Below are 27,341 nucleotides of genomic sequence, written 5' to 3' on the forward strand. Positions count from 1 at the left end.
ACAATAATGAAAATAGTCTGTATGTAGTATCCAAGGTCATAATAATATGGAGACTGGTTCACTTTACCAAGAATGTAATTTTACTGGTGGATTGAGACAGACGTCTTTAGGTAAATAGTATACGCGACCACCTCTTTATCGTATTCGCAACATCCATTGTTGTCGAAACCGAGACAATATGGGCGGGAATGATCTTGATTGAAGTTAATCAATTGAAGAATTGTTCATTGAAGGGACGCAACTCTGCTGTGAAACATAAGGTTTCTGACTAGTAATGCTCTCTATATTGGTTCCAATGCTAAATCCATAACATTTATTGGACTAGAACATTTTTATTTTAAAAGTCCCGATCATCTAAATATTATAACCACAAAGACTCCAACATACAATCATCTGATAAAAATATTGTGGGTGGTTCAGCATTTGGCATTTTTGCTAGGCCTGGTCAAGGGAATCTAACGAGGGCGCTTTGGATCATAAGGCCTGTCACACTTGTAGTACGTAACCAGGAAAATGATCGTTTGCCTAACGTCGTGAGGTTTTTCAGGGTCATTCATATTCCTCCCACTTCTAAATGCCCCTTACGCACAAGCGAAGTATTTTAATATAATTGTAAAATACGTTAGTCCCAGAATTACCTAGTTCGCTTTTATATCACTCATCACATGCGTTATTAAATTCATTAAATGGTTGAAATATTTCTCATTAGTATTATTTTTGGCAACGGCTTTATTTTGTTAGTAGCTTGAATACATTTAGGACCCCTCGGCCAAAGTTATGAATTTAAGAAAAAAAAAAAAAAAATTATTCACTTATAATCTTATTTTAAAACCTCGGTAAAATTTAAACCCGGAATAAACTATTTAATCACTTTATTTAGGACATACATACATAATTACAAAATCAATACTTAAGTTTAGAAAGCAGTTAGATATATGTGAATGTAGACATATCATATATTTAATAACAGCTGTTGTTGAGATCTTTGAAAATTACAAGGGACACACCCTCTTATACATTAGAACTATATGATATGGCGAATTGAACTTTTTGATATTGTTTTACTTTAGTTATTTTTCTCAACTTGTAAATAAAATGGAGCTTGTGATTTCACGACTTTCAAATGTAATGGACGTAGAAGTTCTAAATCTAATGTAGCCATTAGTTGGTAATTTTGAAAAAATCCATGAACGTCTGATATTTGACAACTCCAAAGACAATTATACGATTAGGTAGTGGATAACATTAAATAGCTGATCGTCGTTTGAATAATTAGTATATCTGTTGAAAAGGCGCTTTTAATTTTACAGCCCACGTTATCGATGTATGCTCAGATTCTAGCGAAACGTATTTCCAAGGAATGTGTTACCCCAAATGAGTATGCATCTAAAGTAATTAATGTGCAACTTTTAACCATTTATACTAATCAAGTTCAAATTCGATCATTTTATTTAAACGTGAACATTTTTGAAAGCTAAGAGCACATTAATTAATAATAGTAAGACTAACAATATAAAAACGTGCACTGAAAGTCCCCTCTCAGCAGAGCTGACAATAATAAAAAGTTATAAAAAAAATTGGAGATAAGAACTCATTTTCTAATGAAGCCGTATTTTCTTTAATTCTTGTGCCTCTTCACTGACAATAATAAAAAGTTATAAAAAATTGGAGATAAGAACTCATTTTCTAATGAAGCCGTATTTTCTTTAATTCTTGTGCCTCTCCACTGACAATAACAAGCCAACAGTGAGGCTGATGTCCCCCGCCGAAATTGCAAAATAAATAGATGACACATATTAATTAATCGCACATTTATTTTTTTCACTAAGTTTCATCACTCTCTATCAGATAGAATCAAGATTATCTTGTCCCAAACCATCGACAAATGAAATCGATTAGCTCTGCTTAGCTTCAGCTCGAAATGTTAATTATTGAACTCAGTCAAGACATTCACCTAATGAACATCTACATATACATCAAGTTTAAACATTCACCTAATAGACACCTATGCCAAGTTTGAACATTCTACCTCAATTAGAAGGAGAGTTATTGTGTTCCAAAGTTTCTACCAATCAAATTGCTTATCACTCTGCTTACCCTCAGCAAAAAATGTTCATTATCGAACTTAGTTAAGGTATTCATATAATAAATCTATACACCAAGTTTCATCAATCTCACTTAATTAGAACTAAAGTTATCGTGTCCCAAAGCATCAACCAATCAAATTGCTTATCTCTGCTTACCCTAAGCGGAAAATGCTCATCTTCGAACTCCATCAAGGCATTGACCTAATCAACACATACACCAAGTTTGAACATTCTAGCTCAATTAGGAAGAGAGTTATCGTGCCCCAAAGTATCAACCAATCAAATTGCTTATCTCTGCTTACCCTAAGCGGAAAATGCTCATCTTCGAACTCCATCAAGGCATTGACCTAATAAACACATACACCAAGTTTGAACATTCTAGCTCAATTAAAAGTTATCGTGTCCCAAAGCATCAACCAATCAAATTGCTTATCTCTGCTTACCCTAAGCGGAAAATGCTCATCTTCGAACTCCATCAAGGCATTGACCTAATCAACACATACACCAAGTTTGAACATTCTAGCCCAATTAGGAAGAGAGTTATCGTGTCCCAAAGCATCAACCAATCAAATTGCTTATCTCTGCTTACCCTAAGCGGAAAATGCTCATCTTCGAACTCCATCAAGGCATTGACCTAATAAACACATACACCAAGTTTGAACATTCTAGCTCAATTAGGAAGAGAGTTATTGTGTCCCAAAAAGTGTGACGGACAGACAGACGGACGGACAGACAGACGGACGGACGGACGGACGGACAGACGGACAGACGGACGAACCCATTTTAATAGTCCCCTGCTTTCTTCGAAAGGCGGGGGACAATAAAAAGTTATAAAAAATGGAGAAAAAAACTTCTAATGGAGCCATATTTTCCTAAAATCTTTACACGGAACCTGTCCCTCTGTATAACCAGAAATTAAGAACACCAGCAGGGAAAAAGATAAAGGGACTAATGGCACATAAGATAAAGCCCCAGCCCCACTGGGTATTTGCTTTCAGCTTAGTTTTAGCTCCAAATACAATCACAGCCAACAGGATACTCACGGCTGAAATTCAAATAAATATTCTTTTTATGTAAAATGGTATCAAAATTATTGTCCATATAAAACTTTCACTCGCATCGTCTTCACAATCTGACCGGAATGACAAACCCGTAAAACGTTGTCTAAATAAAGATTCGAAGTATTGAAATTCGAAACATGTTTATCCTTACTCTAATTAACAACCACGCACAGCTGTTAATGATCTCATCCGAACATCTTTTCATTTGAAAAATATTCAATGTAGAGAGGATTGACCCTAAGATCCCACGAATCATCCCTATAATTTTGAACATAAACCCTAAAGGGGCTCCGAACTTTTGGATTGACGACGGTCCGACGGATATCAGTCGCAGGTAATAAAAATAATATACATCCACATTATAGAAATTAGACATACGACCAAATATGTATAACTACAATAGTCTTTTGGCCTGCGGCTGAATCGCCCTAACTACAAAGAGGAAATTCAAAATATGTCATGAACAAATAAACAGATGCTTGGGAAATTTAACAGTAACGGTGTTCATTAACTCGATATAAAATGTTTCAAATTATGGCACCACGAGACACGCCCTCTCCCCCGTGTCAGTGTATTACACATACTCGTATAACAGGATTTCCGCGGTCAATATAAAGTGGCATCAAATGTTATAGAAGGAATTACCTGCAAGTATGCATGAAATGGCTGAAACAAGATGCAATATTCTATTCCTTTGTTGCACACTGATTATAGTAAAGATGAAGCCAGCTAATCCAACAAAGAAACCAATCATAACCATAGCTTGCGCTGCTTTCCAATATTCTGTAGATTAAAAAAGCTGCATCAAAATATAACAGTACATCCAAGGATATTTTCGCTGTTTTAATTGCCGTTTTCTGGTTTGTCGCGGAGTTCTTCACCATTGTCTATTATTATTTGGTTGCTTGATTTCGAAAGATGAAAATTGAACATGCATGTCCTCTTTAAGAGAAAGTGCTCGATCTGATACGACAATTATCACCAATCTACCTTCTCATTCCTATTATAAGTTAAGGGCTAGGTCCCACTGGGCATTTTTTGCCTAAGCGATTTACTGCCAATGGACATTGATGAGACACGGAAACCGTTGGGAACAGGTGCTTCGGAAGGGTCGCAAGCCATGTTCAAAAATATCGGGAATATGAGGAGGGATCGGGAGAAAATTTGTTTTTTTCCACATCACCGATGATTTGTACCTAAGCATTATCATCAGCATTACACGTTTCTGTTACCAACGTAGTAACAAAGAATACATATTATCTAATGCACAGCTAAGGCAGGTGTGATGATGATTATATTCATAAAAGTGTTTGACCGGGTACGACAATTTTCACCGACCTACCTACCCAATCATATTACAAGTTTCAATTAACAACCTAGTAACAACAAATATATATATTACCTAGTGCACAGACAAAGGAGGTGGTGTGGTGATTACATTCATAAAAGTTACAACTCTGCCACAACCCGATTCCCCATCCAGAGACATATGGGTCAGACACAATCCAGTAGACAACAGATAAACCAATAACATGTACGATGCATCCAGCCCCAGATAGTAGAGCAGCAATTATTCCAAATAAGCTATAAACAGGCATTTCAGCAACTGAAACATGAACATGGGTTGTAAGGCAACGACCACACTATATCGCACCTAAAAAAAAGTCCAAGCAAAAGTTAACACAGACAGGGACTAGTATTGAACAAACGGTACAAACAGTGATTATCATCTCCCGTCAAAAGTCAAAACCTAGTAACTCACTTTTTGTTTTATCAAAATTGAGTTAGGACCAAATTTGTAGTTAATAGGGTATGTGCTTCCTGTTGTTGTACTCGATATTCCAATCTTTTGATTTTGTAAGCAGTTACACCCGTGACACCATCTAGATACTTCCTTCATTTGCCTAATATGCCACAGAAAAACCTTGTAACTCAATAGTCAAATCAACGGATAAGCTGGGGTTTAATATTCATTCATTACGTTTTCCTTTGTTGTTTTAAATATGAAAAATGTGAGCTACTAGGTGTTGCCATTTGACGGAGTACTATCGTTGCAATCTACTGAATAATTTAACCGTGAATACGCGCCAGGTTTTGTTTTGAGAATGACTACGTTAGTAAACTTTGATCAACAATATATATTACATATCACATCGGACCTGCTTTTGCAAACGACCAGCATCAACAGTGACCACGCTACTATTCTTGAATATTTTCTGAATATCGGTCACGAATTCGACTGTAAATGAAGTGTAACGAGGGGTTGCCATTGGTGACGACAATACAATACTTGCTAGACTACCTGACACCCTCTTTACAGGCCTGTTTTATGTCAAATTGTTTTACTGTATTTGTATTTTGTCAGGTTAATAAGATCAGTTGCATGTCAAAGTTGCTAAAAAGTCAATAACTTACCTTAGAAATCGAACAGTAAAATTATTTCTTAATCGTGAAAATATTATTATAGTATAATCTTGACTTGTGTTGTGATCAACACCTGTTGGCAAATATTTATAAATATAAACCATAAGAGGCCGTGATTCATTGAAAATCGATAGCAATTCATTTCACACATGGGTATTCGTACTACAGATGAATCGGGGGGGGGGGGTAGCCTGTATCAGCCATTACATTTCCAGCCATAATCAATTTATGTGATAAATGACATTTCCGCCACTAGGGGTCACGGTGGCTAAGTGGGTAAGACAAATGAAATGAAATGAAATGGGGTTTAACGTCCTACTGTTCTGCTCCTAACCTGGGCTAATGAAGACGGGCATACGCCATACAGTGTGCTATGAGGGAAATTTTGCCCGGGCAGCGGCACTATCGCCTACTCTTATATCGAATTCCAACTGCCAAGGGATCTTTTACGTGCATTCCAATGTACACACGGGGCCTCGGTTTTTCGTCTCATCCGAAGAACTAGACAGCTGTCCTTGTCAGGCCCTCCGTCCTGCATCACTGACAAGGGGGAACCACGCCGGAAAATCTGGATCGAACACCCGACCTCCAGGCTATCGAGCCAAAGTGGGTAAGACACTGGCTCGCTAGCCTTGTGGTCGGGGGTTCGATCCCTGCATTGGCCGAGAAAGTTCATCCAGATTTCCCGGCGTGGTTTCCCCTTGTCAGTGATGAAGGACAGTGGTCCCGGCAAGGACAGCTGTCTAGTCGCTCGGATGGTACAAAAAACCGAAGTCCCGTGTACACATCGGCCTGCACGTAAAAGATCCCTTGACAGTTGGAATTCGATATAAGATTAGGTGTAGTGCCGCTGTCCGGGCAAAATTCCCCTCATAGCACACTGTATGGCGTATGCCCATCTTCATTAGCCCAGTTCGGAGCAGAACAGTAGGACATTAAACCCCATTTTATTTCATTTCATTCCATTTCCGCCACTAATAGAATTTGTGTTCTTTTAGAGTCTGACATCAAAATGAATAAAAAGCAACATTAAATAATACACAATAAATATTTTTTCGATATTTCGTAATTTCGTTAAAGAATTTTACGGGACGTGAATATAGCCTCTGTTCTGGTCCTTTGAGAGTTATCGATATAATGGAAATCTTAGATAACGACTGGATACTCGAGTTAGAGGGCAAACCATAGTTGTATACGGATATCGTGTCTGATTACACAGGGTCATATATAATGGATTATTTGCACAATTATTGAAAACGAAATTGGAATCGGTTTAAAATTGTTGACAAGAAATTAAACAACATGTTAGATTTGACCTTATATTAATCCCAGTAGCCGTATAACATATGGCCTAGTTTCGATAGCCTCTAATTGGCTAGTGAAATATTACTATCGATAACTCTACAACTTTTAAAAATCTTAACCTGTCGCACATTCTTTGATAATGTATACACTTAAAAATAAATGGGCCTACACAATATAAAATAGACTGCCCTGCAAATGTATCGAAATCTGTGGTTGTATTAAGCAGTACAAAGGTAAAATAACCCACAGATTTGTCCATATATGATCCAATAGATTGTTCGCAAGTTTGGGATGCCAGACGCAGCTGATAACAGTCCTACATTAAGGTGAATTTTAAGGGTTTTTAAAACACATACAATAATTGAATAATACACATGTACTTTATTGAGCCAAACATTATGCTTTCTCGAATCCTTCATTTTGTTTTGCAATAGAAGAATCCCTTGCTCGCTTGTTTTTACATATAAGGAAGGTGACTGTTAATAGTATAAACAGTACAAGGAATAAAGACCCAAATACTCCAATCCAAATGGGTTTGTATCCCAACGCTTCGTCATCTGGTATAACGGTCTCTACAACTGGTTGGTAATCTTTGCTGGTGTAATCTGGTAGGTAACCAAACGCTGTCGTAACGAAGTTCGATTTATCCGCCATGTTTCCCTGTCTGTCAATTGCTCTTACAGAAAACACAAACGAAACCTTCGTATACGGAACAAAAGGGATCTTAATAACAAAAGTTTCTGTCATTCCTGCCATTTTGGGTGATTTCAGATTTCCATGCTGGATGTCGTTCTGAGACAGAGATTTCCAGGACTTCTTATGATTAATCATATCATCAAAGGTGTGTGCCATCATGATATCATAATTGGTAGCTAAATAAAACAAAGTAAATACTATTACAAGTAACTTAGCCTTAGCCAGTCTGAAAATAGTGACCAACTCAGTGGCAGCATCACAAAAGTCCATACAGTCTGAAGTATGTCTGTAATGAAAACTGTGTAGTGTACATAGTATAATACATCACGGGAAAATTTTTTAACCAAACTAATGAAGGCAGTGCTTAAAATTGCCCTTTGTGGTACAAAGCAATATAAAGCCTAATACCCATGAACACCGAGCTGCCTTTTCTTGATAAATAGGTAGTCTCGATTAAAGAAAACTATGCCATGAAAGTCATTTAGACACTGCTATCGTAACATAAACGGTTCAAACATCCGCCATTTTACCTTGATCATAATCTAAGTCATCACCAGGTGCCGTCCATGATAAAACAACCACCTTGTCTTGATGTGAGGTCTTCATGACTAGTAGATCCGTTATTCTAACTGGTGGTATAATATCACTAATCAGGTCTTCTGTGGATAAAGGAGCAGCTGGAGCAGCAGACCCAATGTTTTTAAAGTGAAAGGATCCAGCTGTAGCAGAACGACTGACATGCATCACCAACGGCTCGTCGACTGTAAAGTAATATAGATGGAATTCCATATGTAATTGAAACCCAGAGATATCTGTCAGTTGTTGCATATTTACTAAACGTCCTCGGCTAGGGTTCATTAGATCGTGACCCGTTTTACTCGGGTTAGTGTTTATTAGATTTTGGTCAGTGTTTATATTAAATTTCGTTGTTTAAATCTTCAATCAACTAGTTCCATAAACAAACATATCGAAATTAATGTCAACGAACATATTGAAATTCATGAAAACGAGTTGATATTAATTATTTTTCCACACAATTCTTTTAGGTGTATTCTATGAGTAAAGCACATTTTAAAAATTCATGCTACCTTTGGTAATATGTTGACAGTTTTAATTTTACTATTTCATATATTTTGAAAAAAAAGCAAAGCAAATAAACTAACCCTTTACATCCCCATCGTCTTTTATCATGTTGGCATAATGGGCAGCAGGAGACTTTCTTATAAGGGCTTGATCAGCAGGATTAGTTATCTCTATTTTTACACTATATCTACCATATCCAGTGAATAGGGTAAAATATCTCGAATACACGCCGTCGTTTTTCGTCACATCAGCACCTACAATATAAATATGTCATGTTCAGCGCTTTAGAGATATACTGTTGAACTATTTGCAACGAATCTAGTTACACGTTTGAACACCGGTCATATTCGAAATTCAAAAGTACAAAATGGCAAGTGTAAAGCAGTATCGGGTTTTTGATTTCATATTATGTACACAATAATTACATTGGGCTGCATTCTACTTTAGGTTTGCTCTATCACGAAAACCGAGGTTTGGTTTAGGTGTAAAATTAAACAAAGACAATAAAGGCGGGTTACATGTTTAACCACAAATATAAATTAAAAATTTCTCCGTGCAAACCGAACCCTGAAATATCATAATTAGTTGGCCATACAAATGTGAATACTTATGATGGCTATGATTGGGCATACGTCGCCAGCATTCTCCGTGTACATTCGCGTGCGAGTTAGTCAAGTATACGGCCAGATGGCCATTTAGCATTGAGCAGAGCCAATAATATTGTATACATAAAATACTCAGGGATACTTGACGATCAAGAATGGATGTAATATTTTACCTGCGCCGTTATCCAGAAGTTGTATTGCTACGGGATCTGCGAAAGGTCGATCTACGATGGCAGTAACTTCCATCCCTGTTACTGGTAGTAATCCTTTTGTAACTTCAGCGTGAATCAACAACTGATCGGGTCGATGAACAGACGTAGATGACAAGACACCATCGACTTTAACTGGTTCACGGGTGTCATCTAAAGGTTCACTGCACATCATTACAGTAACTTTCTGAACGTTAGTATACGTGTTTGTAATGTTGTATGTCCAAACACCACTCTATATTGCAAGCAATAAACAACAATCATTAATTTTATTAGTGTTATTACGACATACCTAAAACACGCACAGTTTAACCGTCTTTTAGTCATACCTGTACAAATCAAAGACAGCCCCTGATACCTAGCTAAATTGTTCGAAATCAATAAAGGCATCTACGCACGACTATGTAGTAAATAGGAATTCAGTGGCTCGGTGAGTAGGACACTGGGTCACTAATCAGAAGGTCCGGAGTTCTAACCCAGTGCTGGCCGGGTAAGTTCCGTGGGATTTTCCAGTGTGGTTTCCTCCTGGTAAGGAACAGGGTCTCGTCGGTTGGTGGAACTAAAAACCAAGGTTCCGTGTACACGTTGGCGTGAACTTAAAACAGAACTATTGACAGCTGCAATTCTATGAGGAGTAGATTGAATCAACGGTCAAAATTTCCCTCACAGTACACTACATGGTGTATGGTTGCCTTCATACGCTTGGTTGGTACCGAAAAGTAAACCCCATCTTATTTAATTCACCGGTATACCGTTGCTTAAGGTCACAGCAAGCCAGAAAGGTAAATCATATAAGTACTATTTAAGTAAGATTTTGATGTTGTTGTAATTGTAAACCACATCTGAGTAATGTGAAAATCTTTGTGAAGAATCGACCGGTTTGCATCAATAGTCTAAAATAACTATCAGATTTTGAAAAATAAATCATCTTCCTATTTTACCATTGTTCAGTTATCCCTACCCGGAAATTGTATGATTTTGAAGGATGTAGTGGAAGCCAAGAGGGCAACGTTTATTTAGAGTACTTTCCAATTTTGATTTTGCTTTTTTACTCGATCAATAGTCAGAGTTGCTCTGTTCCTTATACCACTTTGACATCTTGATCAACGTACTCTGTGGTAATTGATGTTCTTGTAAAGTTTATGATTGATTCATCCATGCTAACTGCTCTGCCATGCACTACATGCGCATTACTTTCCCAATTTTTCAACTGAAAACATTCATGAGGAGCCGATTTCGGTCCTTATATTTACCTCTGCTATTTCCGGTATCTCTATTCTTATTGTGTTATATTCGTCGTCAGCTTTATATTCAGGGTATATTTTACGATAAATCCGACCAGAAGGAGATCTTAGTGATATACTGGGTTCAGTTTTAGAATACATGATGGTGAATACAGTTTTTCGTCCAACATCGTCATCAAGTGATACATGTCCTATTACGTTTTTACCAGATAAAATCATCACAGCTCGACTCATGATCTGAAAGATACAAGGGCATGAGATAAAACATATGTGAACTTACCGATGACCATTATATATACTAATCCACCTTAATACAAATCGGTTAATATAGAATGGCAAATGCTCTTTTTGCAATGAGTTTGTGGTGTCAGTGGTTTGGTGTCGCCAAAGTAGAGAATAGCTTTGCCTCGCGGTGTACTGATATGTGCCCCATACCAAAAAAGTATTTAAGCCGCCCTGATCATCTGTTTAATATTAGTCATATAACAGGAGCTAAAGCGCTAATATTTGTGACCTAGAAATTGACACAAATGTGTTGCAACGCATATAATAATGTAATATGAATGTATATAAACTGATTTACATTCAATCGTTTCCGTTTTTACACTAATTTTAAATTAGTTATGTTCGGAGAAATACGCCAGAAGTCTCAATCAAATGGCAACCTCTAGCGTCTGGTTATTCCCGTCTACACCGATAGTATTTATTTGCATGCTCTCCAGATAAGAATATGACGTCATCGTTTGACATGACTTATGGAATATGTCTAGCCTCGATGTTCGAGTCCTTTGTTAGAAATTCCGCTGAAACGCAATATGGTGCACGATTCATGTACCAATGGTAAAATGTTTTTTTTTTGTCTTAAATATTGGATATCAGAAGCCCATCTATTCCCGGTAAGATAACGACGTCAATGTTGATTTAAATTGACAAATAATTCGTGTTTTCAATATCGAAGACTTTTGGATGATATTGAGTTAGAGACTTAGCTACTTTAAAATAGTTGAAATGGTAGAATTAAACCTGTAATATTTCACACGTGGTTTCTAGGACCCATCGGATGTCCCGGCGCTCACAAATTGCCATAATCTTTGCCATGGCTTCTATGGAATTAAATGGTCACAGTCTCGCTAAACTTACTATTATTACAACGAAGCTCGAAAGTCTAAACAGATTTATTTTTCTTGTACAGATCTTTATTTACTATGATGAAGCAAAGTTCGGAACAGAGAGACGGTGCTGAATTCGCCATAAAGTTGACTTTTATTATGGCCATGGCTCATGTTTTCAACCCTTTTTTGCTTTGGGAAGTGGTAAATAAAGCTATTGGTGCGAGTTCACCCCTGGGGCATGTTTGCAGAGAGATGAGTTAATACGTATATCTGCTCTGCCCGTAGGGTACGAAGTTGACCACGACGTATGTACCTGTATAGAGGGGTTGTTGAAATTCTGGGCTGGGTCTTGTCTCATCGTGAACAACGCATCAACCAGTGTCGTCGACTCCTCGTGCTTAGTATCGAAATAAAAATGGCCACCTGTATGTTGATTTTAAAAGAAAGTAAAACATATTATTTCAACATGTTATACAAATATGAACATCTGAATTGGATGAAAAATCAAAATTTCAAATTAACAGTATTAGCTGTGTATACATCTGTAGTTTCACGCAATGATGAAAATATTTAAACGCCCGTAGAATCAGCCAGTTATTGGAGATAATCATTTTTTTTAAATATTTAAATATAGATGCAGCCAATTATTGAACATAATTGATTTTCTGCAATATTTAAAGGTCCGTAGATTGATATATTGAATGTTCGTAGATTGATATATGGTTGCTATTGGTTACAAAGTTACCTGATGAATGAGCGGCTTGGGTTAAAATATCGTCAGATAGCTGGTGTAAAGCTAAAACTGTCATGGTTGCTCCTGACATCCGCAACCTGGGTAAGATATCATATACAGTTGGGGATAACATTTCTCTGCCGTTTGTCAATACCAATATTTCCGCCCCACTGGCGTCGCCGCCATCACTAGATAACATCTGTGAAAATAAAGGTTAATACATGTAAGTATGTACAATATAAGTTACACTGTTAAGTTCTATCCATTCCTAACAATCTGCTTATTCAACGAAAAGAACAAAGGATGATTCACCGTCCATGTTAAATAATCTAAAAATGAAGTATCTGTTTGTTGGCTTTATTATGTTTTTTTACTCAGATGAGTTACGGAAGAAAACAACACGTACCTGGATGGCTTTATGTATACCAGATCCTATGCTGGTGACATCTTGTCCTGATGCTGTTGGTAAGCTTCTTTTCAACCTTTCCCTATCTTCATTTGTTTTGATTGATGTCATTGGATGGCTGATTGTTGCCTTATCGCTGAAAGCCACTAGACCTATTTGACTGTTGTTACCTAAACCATTATGAATAAAATCAGCTGCAGCTTGTCTTAGTTGATCAACAGCACCATCATCCTATAAACGAATAACCACTGACCAATTCATGCAATAACTAATAATTAATTTATATAAAAGTATAAAACTTGTTTTAATGGTTTTGTACTGTTCTGTATTTGTACAATTCACATGGTATTATTCTAGTAGCGGGTATGCTGATTCCGTTTGAAACATCTGATACTATTTGTCATCCGCCAAATGGTTTTTGGTCCGTTTTTCTGACAAAAGTACACGTACTATTAAACTACCTGGTGTTTACACACTTGAAATTTTGATATTACCTTTGGGTAGGACTGTAAACCCACATATAAACAAAACACATAAGACAAACACGTGGACAATTTACACAAACATTGCAAGTAATGAACAACGATTACATGGGAGTCAGCCGTAAGTGTCGACTGCGCTGTACAGTGTCGGAAATCAAAATGAAAACAAACTCGTTATTAAATCAGATAGGCCCGAAAAAGGGTGGGGGATATTTCACAAAGGTTGTATTACTTAAGTTTATTTTAGTTTTATTTAAGAATTAGTTCCATGTATAGGCACCGTTATATGTTCGGATTATAAGTGTCGGGAATCAAAATGAAAACAAACTCGTTATCAGTCAGATAACCTCCGAAAAAGGGCGGGGGATAGTTCCCAAAGGTTGTATTACTTTAGTTTTATTTAATAAATAGTTCCATGTATAGCCACCGTTATATGTTCGGATGAACTAAATATCTGAATGTACACAGTATTTAAATATCAATTTTAGTATTACCATACTCATCGAAGTGTCCATAACCAGAGCAACTCTTCTGGTTTTTGAAGCCCTGACAATTGTAAAAGTCGGTGTAGTGGTAAGTCCATCTTTTGGTGGATTATGGTTGTTTTTAAAGTCGGGACTATCCAGTATAACAGACCAAGTACTCCGCTGTCTGCACATACGATTCTGTTTATTTGGTGCTTCAGTATTGTGTACTTTATTAGGGTTCGTTGTATTGTCATCACAGAAATATTTAATCTAAATTATAATTCACAATAATTAAACAAAAGTGGTTAATTAGTACAACGTTATTTTAAAATTGCTCTTTTTTGTCTTAAGAAAATCAAAGTCGATATCTATTGCTTTATTATAAACACCATTACACAATCATACGAATCCTTCGAGCACTTAAAAAAACAACAATACTGGCTATTATGGCAAAGTTACCACATTTGCTTTCTTTAAGCAATTTGAAAAGCTCAAAATTAGTGTTTCAACTTGAAAATGACATAGATTCTATGTATTTAAAGGTTTTATTGTAATATAGTTTTAATATATCCAACTGTCGCTTCCATTGCCATAAATTGGATGTAACCTGGGCCACAGAGATTGGATTCACATTACTAGAATATGGTTTCGGACATTTGTAAAGATGAAGATATAAGAGCATATAAACATTCCACGTTCCAGTGTAGGATTATGTCTAATGAAGCAAAGGGAAGTAACTTGAGTTTCGAGTTTACTCAACTAGTCCATAATTCGGTGATTTTTGGTGTAACATGTTTGTTTTTTTTTTAATAATATTCTTTACATGTACGTGACCAGTAAGAAGAGGGCGTGTGCAATTTAATAAATTATTTTAAGTACTCTTAATGTATAATAGTGTTGTAATAATACTTACGCCCTCAACAGCCGTCTGATGCATGATAGATGCAGAAACAGCAAGTGCGTTACTTCCTCTTGTATACGGAGCAAATATACAAGCATCTGGATAGCGACCAGTTATATTAGACTTGTTAAAACAGTATTTTATTGGTGCAGTATTAGGGATATATATTCTGATATACATGTGATCATTACATATTACTGGTTTATACTCCCCCGAACTAGGAGAGAAATAAAACGATTGTTCTCCATCGTGTGGATATTCATCAAAAACACCCCATCGAAAGTGAGCCCATTCATGCACCAATAATCGTCCTGTAAAATAGTACATATAATTGTGTAGAATTGACATTAATTGGCCAGGAGTGTCCCATCCTAAGACATCACAGTTATTTAAAAACGATTTCAGACGATGTTAGGTGGGAGGGTTTCCATTATTATACTGACTGGTCTGATGATTGTTTAATATGCTTTATCCGTGCACTATCCTGTTTGCCTGATAATGAGAATAATGTCTATAGCCAACCACAGAAAATGAAGGTTTGTACGGCTTGTTTAACATTTGGAAACCGGCTTTAAGAACAAGTTTATCTAAAACCCTTAGAAAAACAAGTTCATCTAAAACCCTTAGAAAAACAAGTTTGTCCCAACAGCAGCTTATCCGAAAGGAAGAAATCGAGGATAAGGTTCTAGGATCCTTCAAAAAATCTAATCTCTATCATGTTGTCCGGATCCATATTATTATGGATCCATAATATAACTCTGGAACAGAATGTCATCTGAAAATCAACATGGTTCATCCTTCCCAATCCCAAAGCTTCACACCAAATTTGAAAATCAACTGGGATAATCTACTCACAGCCCTAGTGCTTCACGCTAAATTAAACCAATATCGATGAAAGACTGTAGACTCTTAACATCTACATGTTAAAAAAGTCTTCAATATATCAATAGGTTTTAGCTTTCCATGAACTGAATGCTCCCCACCAAATTTGAAAATTGTATGTTAAAAATTCGTTATACGATTTTCAGAAAAGGGAGGGGCGATAGGATTCGTCCTCTCGTGTCTTCAATGCCTCGCTCCAAATTTGAAAAAAAAATCCATTAAATTTGCAGCCTTTATCAAAGTAACATAGTTTTCGGGAAAAAAGAGGTGGCCGTAACCACAGTTTGGAAGTGTGTCCAACGTTGCAAACCGATAGGTGTCATCCTCCCATAACACCAATTGTTAAAAAGCTTTTCAGACAAGGGTGTGTGCTGAAGGTAGAGTGAGTGGGTTTAACTCCGAATCGAAGGTTGCGAGGCGTTGACAATCGATAGCTGTCATTCTCTCATGAGCTGTTAGCCTGCATGTCTAAGCAAAACATTATGGACTATACACCCAACAAATTACGTAGAAGGATTTGAAATCATTATTAAAGATACATTATGAGAGATTCGATAACGAGTTGGTAGTTCTTACTGTAATAGTTAAAAAATAAATAATGTAAAGGCAGTTTGCTGAAAATTTCATTCAGATTGATCCACTATGAACCGAGAACTAAGAGGTTGACATTTCCGGCTAGACTTGATCATCATTACTAAAGTGAGTACGTTAAACAGCATAGTCTCGATTATCAATTTAATCGTTAAGTCGTGAAGGAAAGTTATGCAGTAAATCGGCTCACAATCCACTAAAGATTACGGTCTGGATAGGTTAATTAATGTCTAATTATAATTTAGATAACATTTCAGGCCTAAAGAAAGACCTGCAATAGACAGATTTAGCTCCTGCATAATGTATGTTTAATATGCGTGTTTCTAGTGGATTAGATGTTTCATAAATGCAAGTTTTCGTTGTTTGTTGATATTATTCGGGATTTACAGGTTTTCGTAAAGTGTGTGGGAGAGAGAGTTGGCAGATACTTTTAGGATGGTCGAGTGGGAATAGAGCTGTTAGCAGAGTGATCAGGGCATCGCCTCCGGTGACAACATTGAATGTGTGCCTGGTCGTGCGGATGGGACACAAAAGCGAGGTCCATCTGTGTACACACAGGCGTACACGTAAATTAATCCTTGGCATTCGAAAATCGAAGATAAGTAAGCGGAAACGCCAATGATCAGGCAAATGGTCCCTGACTCTCATTGCACACACAACAATACACATACCAGTTACCATATGTTTATGTCAAAATTAATATGTTGGCGAGACAATCCCCATTCTTAAAGTTAACCGTTGCCTTTAAATATATCTAGCAATAACAGCGCACGAATAATATGTTAAACCATAAACTAGGTACACTGATAGGTTTTTGAAAACGTACATTTTTGACTTACAAATCAAGATGATTTAGAGACGAAAAATCCCAGTTCGTAAGTATAATATCGCGTGAACTATCATTACTGAATCTTGTATGATGTAACCATTTTTATTACGATCTTTTCATTTTTTTCTCTCTTACATTTGGTCAAAACCAATGAAGCTTATGGCATAATATTTTTAGACAATACACATGCTATATAGCATTAATTATGGAGAATTTATCAGTAACAAGTTTATCATTCTCAACCTTAAGATCAAATAATAGTTTACCTCTAGAGCCCAATGCTCTTTTAATATGACTATCCGTGAAGAATGTTGATGTTAACTGTATCCTGATTCCCGGAGAACCACAACCACTAAAACTTCTGGTACTAGGTTGAGCAGGGTGATTACTAATATTAGGCGAAGAGATGGCAACATCAGCATTATCATATATCTCTTTTGTTGCTTTTTGGTAGGAAGGGTCATCTTTCCAATTAGCTGGTATCAATATGGTGACTTCCTTAAAATATGCTCGATGATATGTAGCCGTATATAAATAATCTGATGCTTCTATGAACATATCCTAAAATAAAATGTATTTTTATGTAACGTAACGATGTAATTATACGGAATTAAACCTATTCACAAACTGAACGCGTTTGACTTATTTGCGGGGAGGGGGAATAACGCAACAGGGATGCTTTTGCAAGTTGTTGTAGTTATCTTCTACAGATGTGTCTGTAAAGCTATGTACACTGCATGTAATTTGTCATGGAGGAAAAATCTAAGTAGGTTTACTAATTATGACGGACGAGAACTGAACATTACAAGTACCTTACAATAATACACACACAATTCACCAAAATCCGTATTATAATATTGAAATGCCGCGTGGGTATAGCGTTTGTAAATGCGGTTAAAATTCAAATGTTGTTTTTATTTTTTAAAAGAATCACATTATTACAGATAACAAAGTAGAATAATAAAATAATGTTATCTTGGAAATCGACCTGGCGCATAATATTAAGTAATTATTGAAACGCATACAAATTACTTGTGTTAAATCTGTACAACAGAAGACAGCTAAACTAAAGCAAGCAGTAGCAGACTGGGGTTCAAAGCATCTTTGCTTCTTCAAAACATTTTAGATATTGGTGTCCATAAATCGATTGGAGATCGCCATGCAACGCCCAATTGTGTTGGTTTAAAATACCTTCCTTATCATTTACAGATTGTATCCGTACCCCTGGATGTTCACTGGTTCACGACCAAACGAGGCTTAAAAGATGATGCCGCCTATAACGTTTTTTAGGACTTCGAATTCTGTCTTATGGTTTGAATTGGTCGTACTTGGTTTTATTTTATTCCAATACCAAGTATTTTAATACAACGTTATGATAATAATATCGTTACGGCTGTGTTTATATGGCAATATGATGCAGTAAGGCATCCAGTAGACTTTACTAGGAAGGTTCTGTAACGCCCAGCGGTGTTACCACAGTCAATGGATGAAAGTTTTATAACGCCCAGTAGTGTTGCCACAGTCAATGGGTGACTTGTTAGAACCAGTGCGTACTTCATTTACATTTTTAAGATGTTAAAGTGTGGTAATAGATTTAAACCCTTGCAATTACAGTATTCTTTTGTCCAATATCACTAATGGTTGGACAATGCAGATATACTGTTCAACCAAGCACATATTATGAGCCTACAAGATAACAGCAACATTAATAATCCAGATGTCAAAGTTGCTAATTACAAGAACTCTACACAAGATACCCCCCCCCCCCCCCCGCCACACAATTTTATCCGTTTTTTAAAAAAATATTCGCTATTTTATTTTATTTCAATAGTTCAGCTTCTTATCGTGTGACGAATTAATCTGTTATTAATGTCTCTGTCAATAAACCATCCTTGATCTGAATTTCTACGTATCTATGATAACATAGCAACCTACAGCAGTAAGATAATATAAACAAATAACCCTGCATGTAAAATGTTAATGTCGGGGTTAGAAGGTACTTTAAATATAATTTATTACTTTAAAACAGGATATATACATGATTTTAATCATAATAAATTGTATTATGAAATGGCTACAATAAACAGGTAAATTCATTCAGGTGATGAAACGTCATGGAAGTTGGCATATAATGCGCATTTGTATTGAGAACACGTTCAATGCTATCATAGTCTCTTGTGAATTATTGATACATTTTACAAATGTTGCCCGTACACGATTTTCGCAAATGTCGGCAAATCGAAAATGCTTCAATTCGTGTCCATCCTGTTCAAGTTTAATTTACTCGCTTTTGGGTGTCTAATAGTTAGTACAGCGCAAAACAGCATACAGACATATAAGACATGAATTAAAACATCATAAAACGTGTCTGACACCTCTTAAGTTAATCATATCGTTTTGGTATTATAGATACAATACATTAGACACCCGATCAAGCCAATTTAATAATGAATTTTACCTACACCATAAAGGTTTGCAAATCGTGTTATAATCTGTACCTTTATTATATCAAACTTACCTTTATCGACTGTATAAGACTGGTATCTTCGGCAACTCTAGGATGAATAGCAACTAGAATATTCTTGTAACCATTCTTGTCAAGAATAATATCAGTTGGTCTAGTAATACCATTAGTTGATGACATTAGAACAAAACCCAAAATCAAGCTTATTAATATGTTCTCCATTTTATCAACATCTAAACGGTAAGACGAAAACAAGATAATCCGTTGGGCAGATAACTCTATCTCTATTTAAACATCTTATCTGACGAAACTTTTTTTTATGTTCAATCTATATTCGTGGATGTCACAACCAAGTATACAGAAACAAATACAATCCACCTTTTATAGGTACATATTTTAATGTATTATGTGGTTATCGATTGGCAGGTGGGGGTCATTGAGTCAAGTGGTGTGGTTTTTATTCCCTGTTTTACATAAGGAGTAAAGTAGCATGTCAAATCCAGTGGGTTTTCTCAGGGTCCTTAGGGTTCGCCCCACAGCTAAAGACCTCTACGCGAAAGCAAATTATTGACATTAAATTGAGACCTGCTAGTTTCTAAATGACCTAGTTCGTATCGAATGGACATTAAACTCCATTTAAGGTAGCGCCAAGGACAAAAATGAATATAATCAACTGGATTGGCGGCGGGCCCTGTAAATAAGTCCAGATCCGTGAAATGGTTCAGTGGGACTGATAAGGCCCTACCAAATATTACGGTATGTTATACCCCACGTACATATTTAAGAAGGGTTGGCCTATAGGGATGAACGATATCTGCTATTTTAAACATTGCCATATTTCAGTATTCATATTGGAATATAACTATAAATTGTGGTAATAAGCAGCATGCTGATTGTTTGAGAAATAATCGCAATATACCATGTATCGGCTTTTTATGTTATATCCCACGTACAGATTTAAGAAGGGTTGGCCCAGGGATGTACGATATCTGCTATTTTAAACATTGCCATATTTATGTATTCATATTGGAACATAACTATAAATTGTGGCAATATGCAGCATGCTGATTGTTTGAGAAATAATCGCAATATACCATGTATCGGCTTTTTACGTTGTTTGTTTGTTGATTTTTTTCTCGTTTATTCGGGATGGCAGATCGATATACAAATGAGAACAGTGTTACAGGGGGTCACTTTAGTCCCGATTTCAGATTTCGTCTGTACATATATAAGAACAGTATTACCGAGAAGTGTAATAACAATATTTAACCTAAGATAACGGTTTATCGTATTCGCTCCTTTATCTCAAACTGTTCACAAACTTGGGGTGGGGGGGCTACCATCCTAGGACTGGACCCCGGAAGCTTTTGGGGCTCTAGATCGTCAGAGTTTGTGGACAGGCTAACGGTCACAATTTGTATAAGATTTTGATGAAAATGACAATGTATGTTTATAACCGAAAGATCTCGACATGTGTAGCGTGTGGCTACCTCACATTTTTTATTTGATTGTCAAAACCGTTTAAATATATCACCGTTGCACAATTATTGTGGCGGAGTTCACATTTCGTGAACATCAGACAGAAATTGCCCGACAAATGGCTGTTACACTTAAAAGCTTTAATACCAAGGATGTGGGCCAGGGGTTCGGATTTTCACCCAATTTTGATATATTCTAAAGGTCTGAGTTCCTTCCGATATTAGCACGTATTGGACCGTAACTTTCTAGATTATGACCATGATTGTACGAAATATCACTTTTTTTTTTAGCTTTTATACCAATTTTTTTTATCTTATTTTCAAAACCGTTCAAATATATCACCGTTACATCATAATTGTAATTTCCTGAAAATCGGACAGAAACTTTCAGTCAAATGGCCACTCTCCTTTACGCATTCGTATAAAAGCATGTAATACGAACGTTGTGGACCATCTAGAGGTCAGACGTTTTTATCCGATTTAGGTGAACATAAAACGCGTTTCACTAGCGATTGGGTGAGTTCAGTTTTGATGCGCATATGAAGTTTGTGGAACTTCCTGGGGCTACAATGTTTGACCGATTCATGAGATGAAAGTTTTTGGATGAGTTCGACTTTGGTACGCAGCAGAGCTCACATTCTAGAGCTATGGCCCCTGCTTTTCACAAAGATGTGAAATATGTATGAATTTTTAGGCCCTCCAGCGGGACTACAATTGTTCTCCCATTCTGATGAAATTTAACAAATATGTTAAGGGTCAAAAGATCTTGAATGAGAGAATGAGCCCTATTGATTTTACCTCTTCCCGATACATTTCTTGGAAAATGTGAGCGTATTGTGTGTTGCAACCGCTTGTTTTAACTGGTCATAGCAGTGAATTATTTGATAGATAAGCGACACAGGTAGAAATACAACGGAAAACAAATCTCGAACAACAAGTTTCTAAATATAAATCTCCAAATACAAATCCTGCAAAACATTTTTGTTGACTTTTTGGTGTAGAATCGAAGAAAAGGGTTTGAAAATACATTTTCAACCAGGCTTTGGTGAATATTCATGATTTTGAGGCGGAAGGATACAAGAGTTGAGAGGTTGGTTAGGTTGAAATGTATTGCCCAAAATTGCATGTTTTGTTGTCTCTACTTCCAGCTTGTGTATCTCAAGTTTTCCATGGTGAACCTCGTACGTGCTTTTGGGCAAGAGGTTGCCACATGTTGCTCCATCTGTGGTAAAAAGCGTTCTACCCAACGAAAATTTGGGAACAAGTTAGAGCCGGTCTAAGAGACGAGAATTAACATTAAAGTCAATGGGCAAATGTTTAGTGATCTGTGACCTGTCTATGTGTGACAGGCTGAGACTGATATGCCTTAGTTTTGAAAATATGAAGATTAAACTCTCAGAAAATATGAATAAAATATTTTGACTACTGAAAAACTAAAAAAAAGTTAAATTTAAAAAAAAAAATCAAAATTTGGAGAAAAAATGTGATTTTACTGCAAATTTCTCAATTTTCAGTTTTTATTTAATTTCTAATAGTAAGAAAAATATTTTAATGTCCAATTTTGGCTTATTCAACCTCAGAAAGCACAGATACAGTGAACAGTATTGTAATTTCACCAAATATTGTCTACAAATCAGGAATATTCACAGAAAATCTTTGGATTCCCCCCATTTCAATGTAGAAATCAATCCTTTCATGACTACTCAAATGAGTCAAAATGTCTAAAATGCATCTGATTTTCATTGCTAATATAACTTCGATGGAATCTACAAGTTTATCAGGTTTAGAAATAGCCCCAGCTTTCCTACAGAAAATTGAAAATTGGTAAAACTGAGTTAATAATGTACAGCAGATGGGTTTGTACAAAATGTTCTAAACAGGGGTTGGCTCAATTTTGCTACTGTTTTACCCAGAACAAGCATTTTTTTCTTCTTTGTAACATTAAATTCTTGCATTTCCTTCACGTAGAAAGCAATATTCTAGTCTTTCTAGCCATTTTTAACTCCACCGTTTCCTTAGGAGAGGCTATAAATGCCCCACCCCACCCTTTTTTTATTAATGTGTTTTGAGAGATTTAATTGCACCTGTGTTGACAATAAAATGATAGTAATTGGAATTTGTGGTTGAATTACAGCTAGGAATGTTGTTTTTCACTAATAAATAGCTATTTTGTACATTTCAAAATTTCTAAGCGTTTTTGTTTAAAGTCAAACTTAGAAGCCAGAGACATGTCGGGCCAATAAGACCACACCCTAATATAAAACTGGTGTAGATGTATAAATGTCAGCTTAATGTTCAATATTTTCTTATCAAAGTCTAGGATTTGTGGTGATTGTTGCATTTATGTTACTTATAGAACAGTTAAATGTTAATATTGCTCCTTTTCAGGCCTCCTTCATCTTGTCAACTCTGTCATTATTACTTTTTGGACTTCATTTTTTCAGGCAATTAATGTAAAGGTCCAGACATCTTGCTTCAGCACAAGAATTGCAATAAAGATTTGTATGGTGCCTCTGAGCCTTGAGATGTTGAAAACATTGAAAGTTTCCCAAATTTGTGAAAATTGTGTATTCTGTGACCCTTTTGTTAGAGAGGGGTGGTCATAGACCAAATATGGCATTTTTTTCTTTCATCAAGGCCTATTTTTTAACCATAATTCATATTTATTGCACATATTTTAGTTTATATGTACATATGTTAGCCAGGGATGGTAAAACATAGATATTAGACAGATTGCTTTGATGATGTTACTTCTGCAACCAAAGATTAGATTCATTCAGTCAGTGACATATTTAGGGGGTGAGGATACATGTTTAAGTATGGATCTCTAATATTACAATCAATGCAGCTGATTTGTGATTTTTCTGTTTGTATATTGGCCAGGGTTTCTAAAAATGTATCCCTTTTCGGTCTGGCTACATGTAAATTTTGTACATTTTTCATGACATGGCAGTAAAAAATTAAATTTTTGAAAAAAAAATCCAGCTTATGAGTGTTTTCTGTGTAATTTGTTTGTAACTTGTCTAATTTTTTCACAGAACTCAAATACTGCCTTTAATAAGAAAGATTTTAAATTTTAGCACAAAAGGCCCATGGACCTGAGATGCACTACTGTACATAAAGCGGCATGTATACTTAAAGGGCCATCATTTTTGCAGTTATTCTTTGATTTTGATTTCCTTTCACCGGTATGTTACCAGAACATATGGGAAGCATATAAAAAAGACTTTTTGGGGATACCTGAAGTTTCACCCCTATATAGGACACAGCTCACCAAATATTTCTACGCCGTCACCCACGAATGTAGGGCAAAAGTTATTTTTAGTCTTTCTCTCCCTTTCCCCCCCTTTTGCATGGCGATTTTTGTTGACTTTTTGGTGTAGATTCGAAGAAAAGGGTTTGAAAATACATTTTCTACCAGGTTTTGGTGAATATTCATGATTTTGAGGCGGAAGGATACAAGAGTTAAGAGGTTGGTTAGGTTGAAATGTAGGGTCCAAAATTGCATGTTTTCTTGTCTCTACTTCCAGCTTGTGTATCTCAAGTTTTCCATGGTGAACCTCATACGTGCTTTTGGGCAAGAGGTTGAGACATGTTGCTCCACCTGTGGTAGAAAGCGTTCTACCCAACGAAAATTTGGGAAAAAGTTAGAGCCGGTCTAAGAGACGAGAATTAACATTAAAGTCAATGGGCAAATGTTTAGTGATCTGTGGCCAATTAATAACGGGCTATTACAATTAATTGAGAGTTATATCCCTTGATTCCAAATATAGTCTAGCATTTCAGAATAAAATGAAAGTAGCAAATACGGTTTAGCACAAAAACATTTTAAGATTAAAATATCATATTTCTTTATCCCTCTTTCAATATATTAATTATTTCATGGCATATTCGTGATTACATGATTTAGAAGAGATAAAACACTCTTTTGTTTGAACAAAGAAATATGTCGCTATCAGACAAAACCTAATTTCTGAAAATAGACTACTTTCAATTTATTTTCTTTCCCGGTGGCCCGGTCCGATTAACCGTACTACGCACGTGGTTTCACTAGAGTCGCGGTCATCGAGCGATTTTTCTTATTGCTCGATTCTCATTTATTGTATGGTGACTTATTGTATGCAAGGTTGATTTCCGCTCGTGTCGTCATAATATTCCGGTCGATGGATTTCGAGAAATGTTTTTGGAGAAATGTTATTCAAGAAATGTTTTGCAAGATTTGTATTTGGAGATTTATATTTAGAAGTTTGTTGTTCCAGATTTTTTTTTTTTCGTTTTGCCCGGGCAAGATTTCCCTCATAGCAGACTGCATGGCGTATGCCCGTCTTCATTTGCCCGGGTTAGGAGCAGCACAGTAGGACGTTAAACCCCATTTCATTTCATTTCTGAATAAAGAGCTGTTTGGTCTTCCATACACTTCTCAGAAATTCATACTATACTCTACAACTACAATTTCCTGCCAGTGATTGTAGTTCCTTAGTACTTTGATCAACTTTGGTAATGTCACCAACATCAAATGTTATCAATGGACAATAAAACTTTAAACATATATTATGCAAGAACTAAATCTGACTATTGTAGGTCTTTCTTCAGGTCTGAAATATTATCTAAATCATTAATTAGACCTTAATTAACATATCCAGACCATAATCAACGATTAATGTCATCGCTAGCCTGCGATATTTACTGGATTAGGATCCGGTTTGTGGCTCAACTTTCATTCATGATTTAATCATGAAATGGATAATCGAGACAATGTTTTATCGTACCGACTGTAGCAAGGATGATCGAGGCTAGGCCTAAAATTCAATCGCTAAATTCTCGGTTCAGAGGTTGATCAATCTGACTGAAATTTTCAGCAAATTCCCTTAACGTTATCTAGTTTTCAACTATTATAGTGAGAACTGGCAGCTCTTCATCTAATCTCCCATTAAGTATCTTTAACATAAGGAAGGGAGGGGAAACATAAGGAAGGGAGGGGATGGAACTGAGTTCTAAACTGATTTCATTTCTAGGCTATAAAGTTTTCGACCCTCAACGCCATGATAAACTGACTGGAAATTGTCTGTTTGGAGCGACAGCAAAATATTATTGCTGTGTTTGACGCCGATCTTTAAAACTCCAGTCTTATGGAACCGGACCCTCATAATGTCAAATTAATAGTTAATTGATCAGTTGTGTATCCAGGATTTCTAACAGGTTGGGGACCTGTGTGGACCAAATTCGACGTTTTCTTAAATACTGATTCAACAATTTTAATATTTTTATTCAAAAAATAAAGAATTATAATGCATACACTACGGTTATTATCTTTACTTGACATTTATGATATATTTTATTAAGCATTAAACACAAGCAATTGAGAAAGGTCTGTAACAAGAAGTGTTGACAGAAACATTTATAACAAGAAATATTGGAAAGTTAAAGCCGCTGATCGCCATTTACATTTTGTGGGCAATATCGAATTTTGTCACGGCAAAAACCTTGCTGAAATGTATTCAAATCGATTATTTAATTTGTAATTAATTCAAATAAGCTAAAATATCAAAGATAGAGATATCTCATTTTGAATTCAATCTGTTTTAACAGGCCCATCAGGAATTTTTACCCAACAGGTAGGTGGCGCTGGTCTATTAGATTTATCTTTCACAATATTCTAGTTCGCAGGGATTCTAAATTCTTAAAATGACGACCAGTGGCTTTAACACATACATCATGCAATTAGAAATACAGAAATAATAAATATTTAATTAATCACTGAAACCTAATTGTCTAGAATACCAATACATAAATGTTAATAAAAATTAATGATGTACACAAAGGAAGGCAATCATTAAGGTTGGCGTTTTATCTTAGCACACAATACAAACCAAACAAAAGTCATTCCCAAAAACGTCAAAAATACCGACGACGTCTACCCATAATTTTTGATGCACAGCCATGCAGAAGATTTAAATTGCCAATACTAAGACGATTGCAGTGGAATAAAAATTGGGAAAGCAATGTTATATACTGTCCATGATGATGCAGCAAGTTCGTAATTAACAAACGTCGTCATGCACATACTACTGTTACATGTTTCACCGCAGGATCGATTGCGTTTGATTTTTATCATTATTTATCAGTTATTTATGAGTAATAAAAGGTATTTTGTGGTTTGTATTTTAGATTCATAAATACAAGCCATAACGAACACGGGATGTATTTAAAATGAAAAGGGTTTCTACAAATACTCAGCAGTTTTATATGGGGTTTTGGTTAACCAATTATGATGTATGTTTC

General features: G+C 36.0%; 1 protein-coding gene and 2 long non-coding RNA genes across 4 annotated transcripts; all 3 read right to left on the minus strand.

Moving 5' to 3' along the window:
• Positions 1-857: 857 nt before the first annotated feature.
• LOC126831925 (uncharacterized) lies at positions 858-5,657 on the minus strand. Of its 2 annotated transcripts, none has more exons than XR_007684421.1 (4): positions 5,564-5,657; positions 4,551-4,754; positions 3,794-3,931; positions 858-3,132 (listed from the first exon to the last, which is right to left on the minus strand). It is a non-coding gene; the product is annotated as an uncharacterized LOC126831925 (long non-coding RNA). The 2 variants fall into 2 exon arrangements; XR_008789378.1 differs by having other exon boundaries at positions 4,551-4,802; positions 5,564-5,630.
• Positions 5,658-7,273: 1,616 nt separating this feature from the next.
• On the minus strand, positions 7,274-9,671 carry LOC126831916 (calcium-activated chloride channel regulator 4). The gene is made up of 4 exons (XM_050562589.1): positions 9,435-9,671; positions 8,737-8,910; positions 8,104-8,334; positions 7,274-7,749 (listed from the first exon to the last, which is right to left on the minus strand). Exons 1-4 carry the CDS (start codon positions 9,643-9,645, stop codon positions 7,274-7,276), a joined length of 1,092 nt encoding a protein of 363 aa, XP_050418546.1. The 5' UTR covers positions 9,646-9,671.
• A 1,058-nt stretch (positions 9,672-10,729) lies between these two features.
• LOC126831931 (uncharacterized) lies at positions 10,730-13,101 on the minus strand. The gene is made up of 4 exons (XR_007684431.1): positions 12,966-13,101; positions 12,572-12,758; positions 12,140-12,249; positions 10,730-10,951 (listed from the first exon to the last, which is right to left on the minus strand). It is a non-coding gene; the product is annotated as an uncharacterized LOC126831931 (long non-coding RNA).
• Between the last annotated feature and the right edge of the window lie 14,240 nt (positions 13,102-27,341).

This window comes from Patella vulgata, chromosome 9 (genome assembly GCF_932274485.2).
Source record: "Patella vulgata chromosome 9, xgPatVulg1.2, whole genome shotgun sequence".
Classification (NCBI taxonomy): Eukaryota; Metazoa; Mollusca; class Gastropoda; family Patellidae; genus Patella; species Patella vulgata.

Bases quoted from the DNA above. Each gene is read 5' to 3' on its own strand.
- LOC126831916 (XM_050562589.1), bottom strand. From the start codon at position 9,645: ATGATGTGCAGTGAACCTTTAGATGACACCCGTGAACCAGTTAAAGTC. The intron at 8,911-9,434 runs GTAAAATATTAC...TTTATATTGTAG, and splicing joins ACTTCTGGATAACGGCGCAG to GTGCTGATGTGACGAAAAAC. The intron at 7,750-8,103 runs GTAAAATGGCGG...TGTTTTATTTAG, and splicing joins TGACTTAGATTATGATCAAG to CTACCAATTATGATATCATG.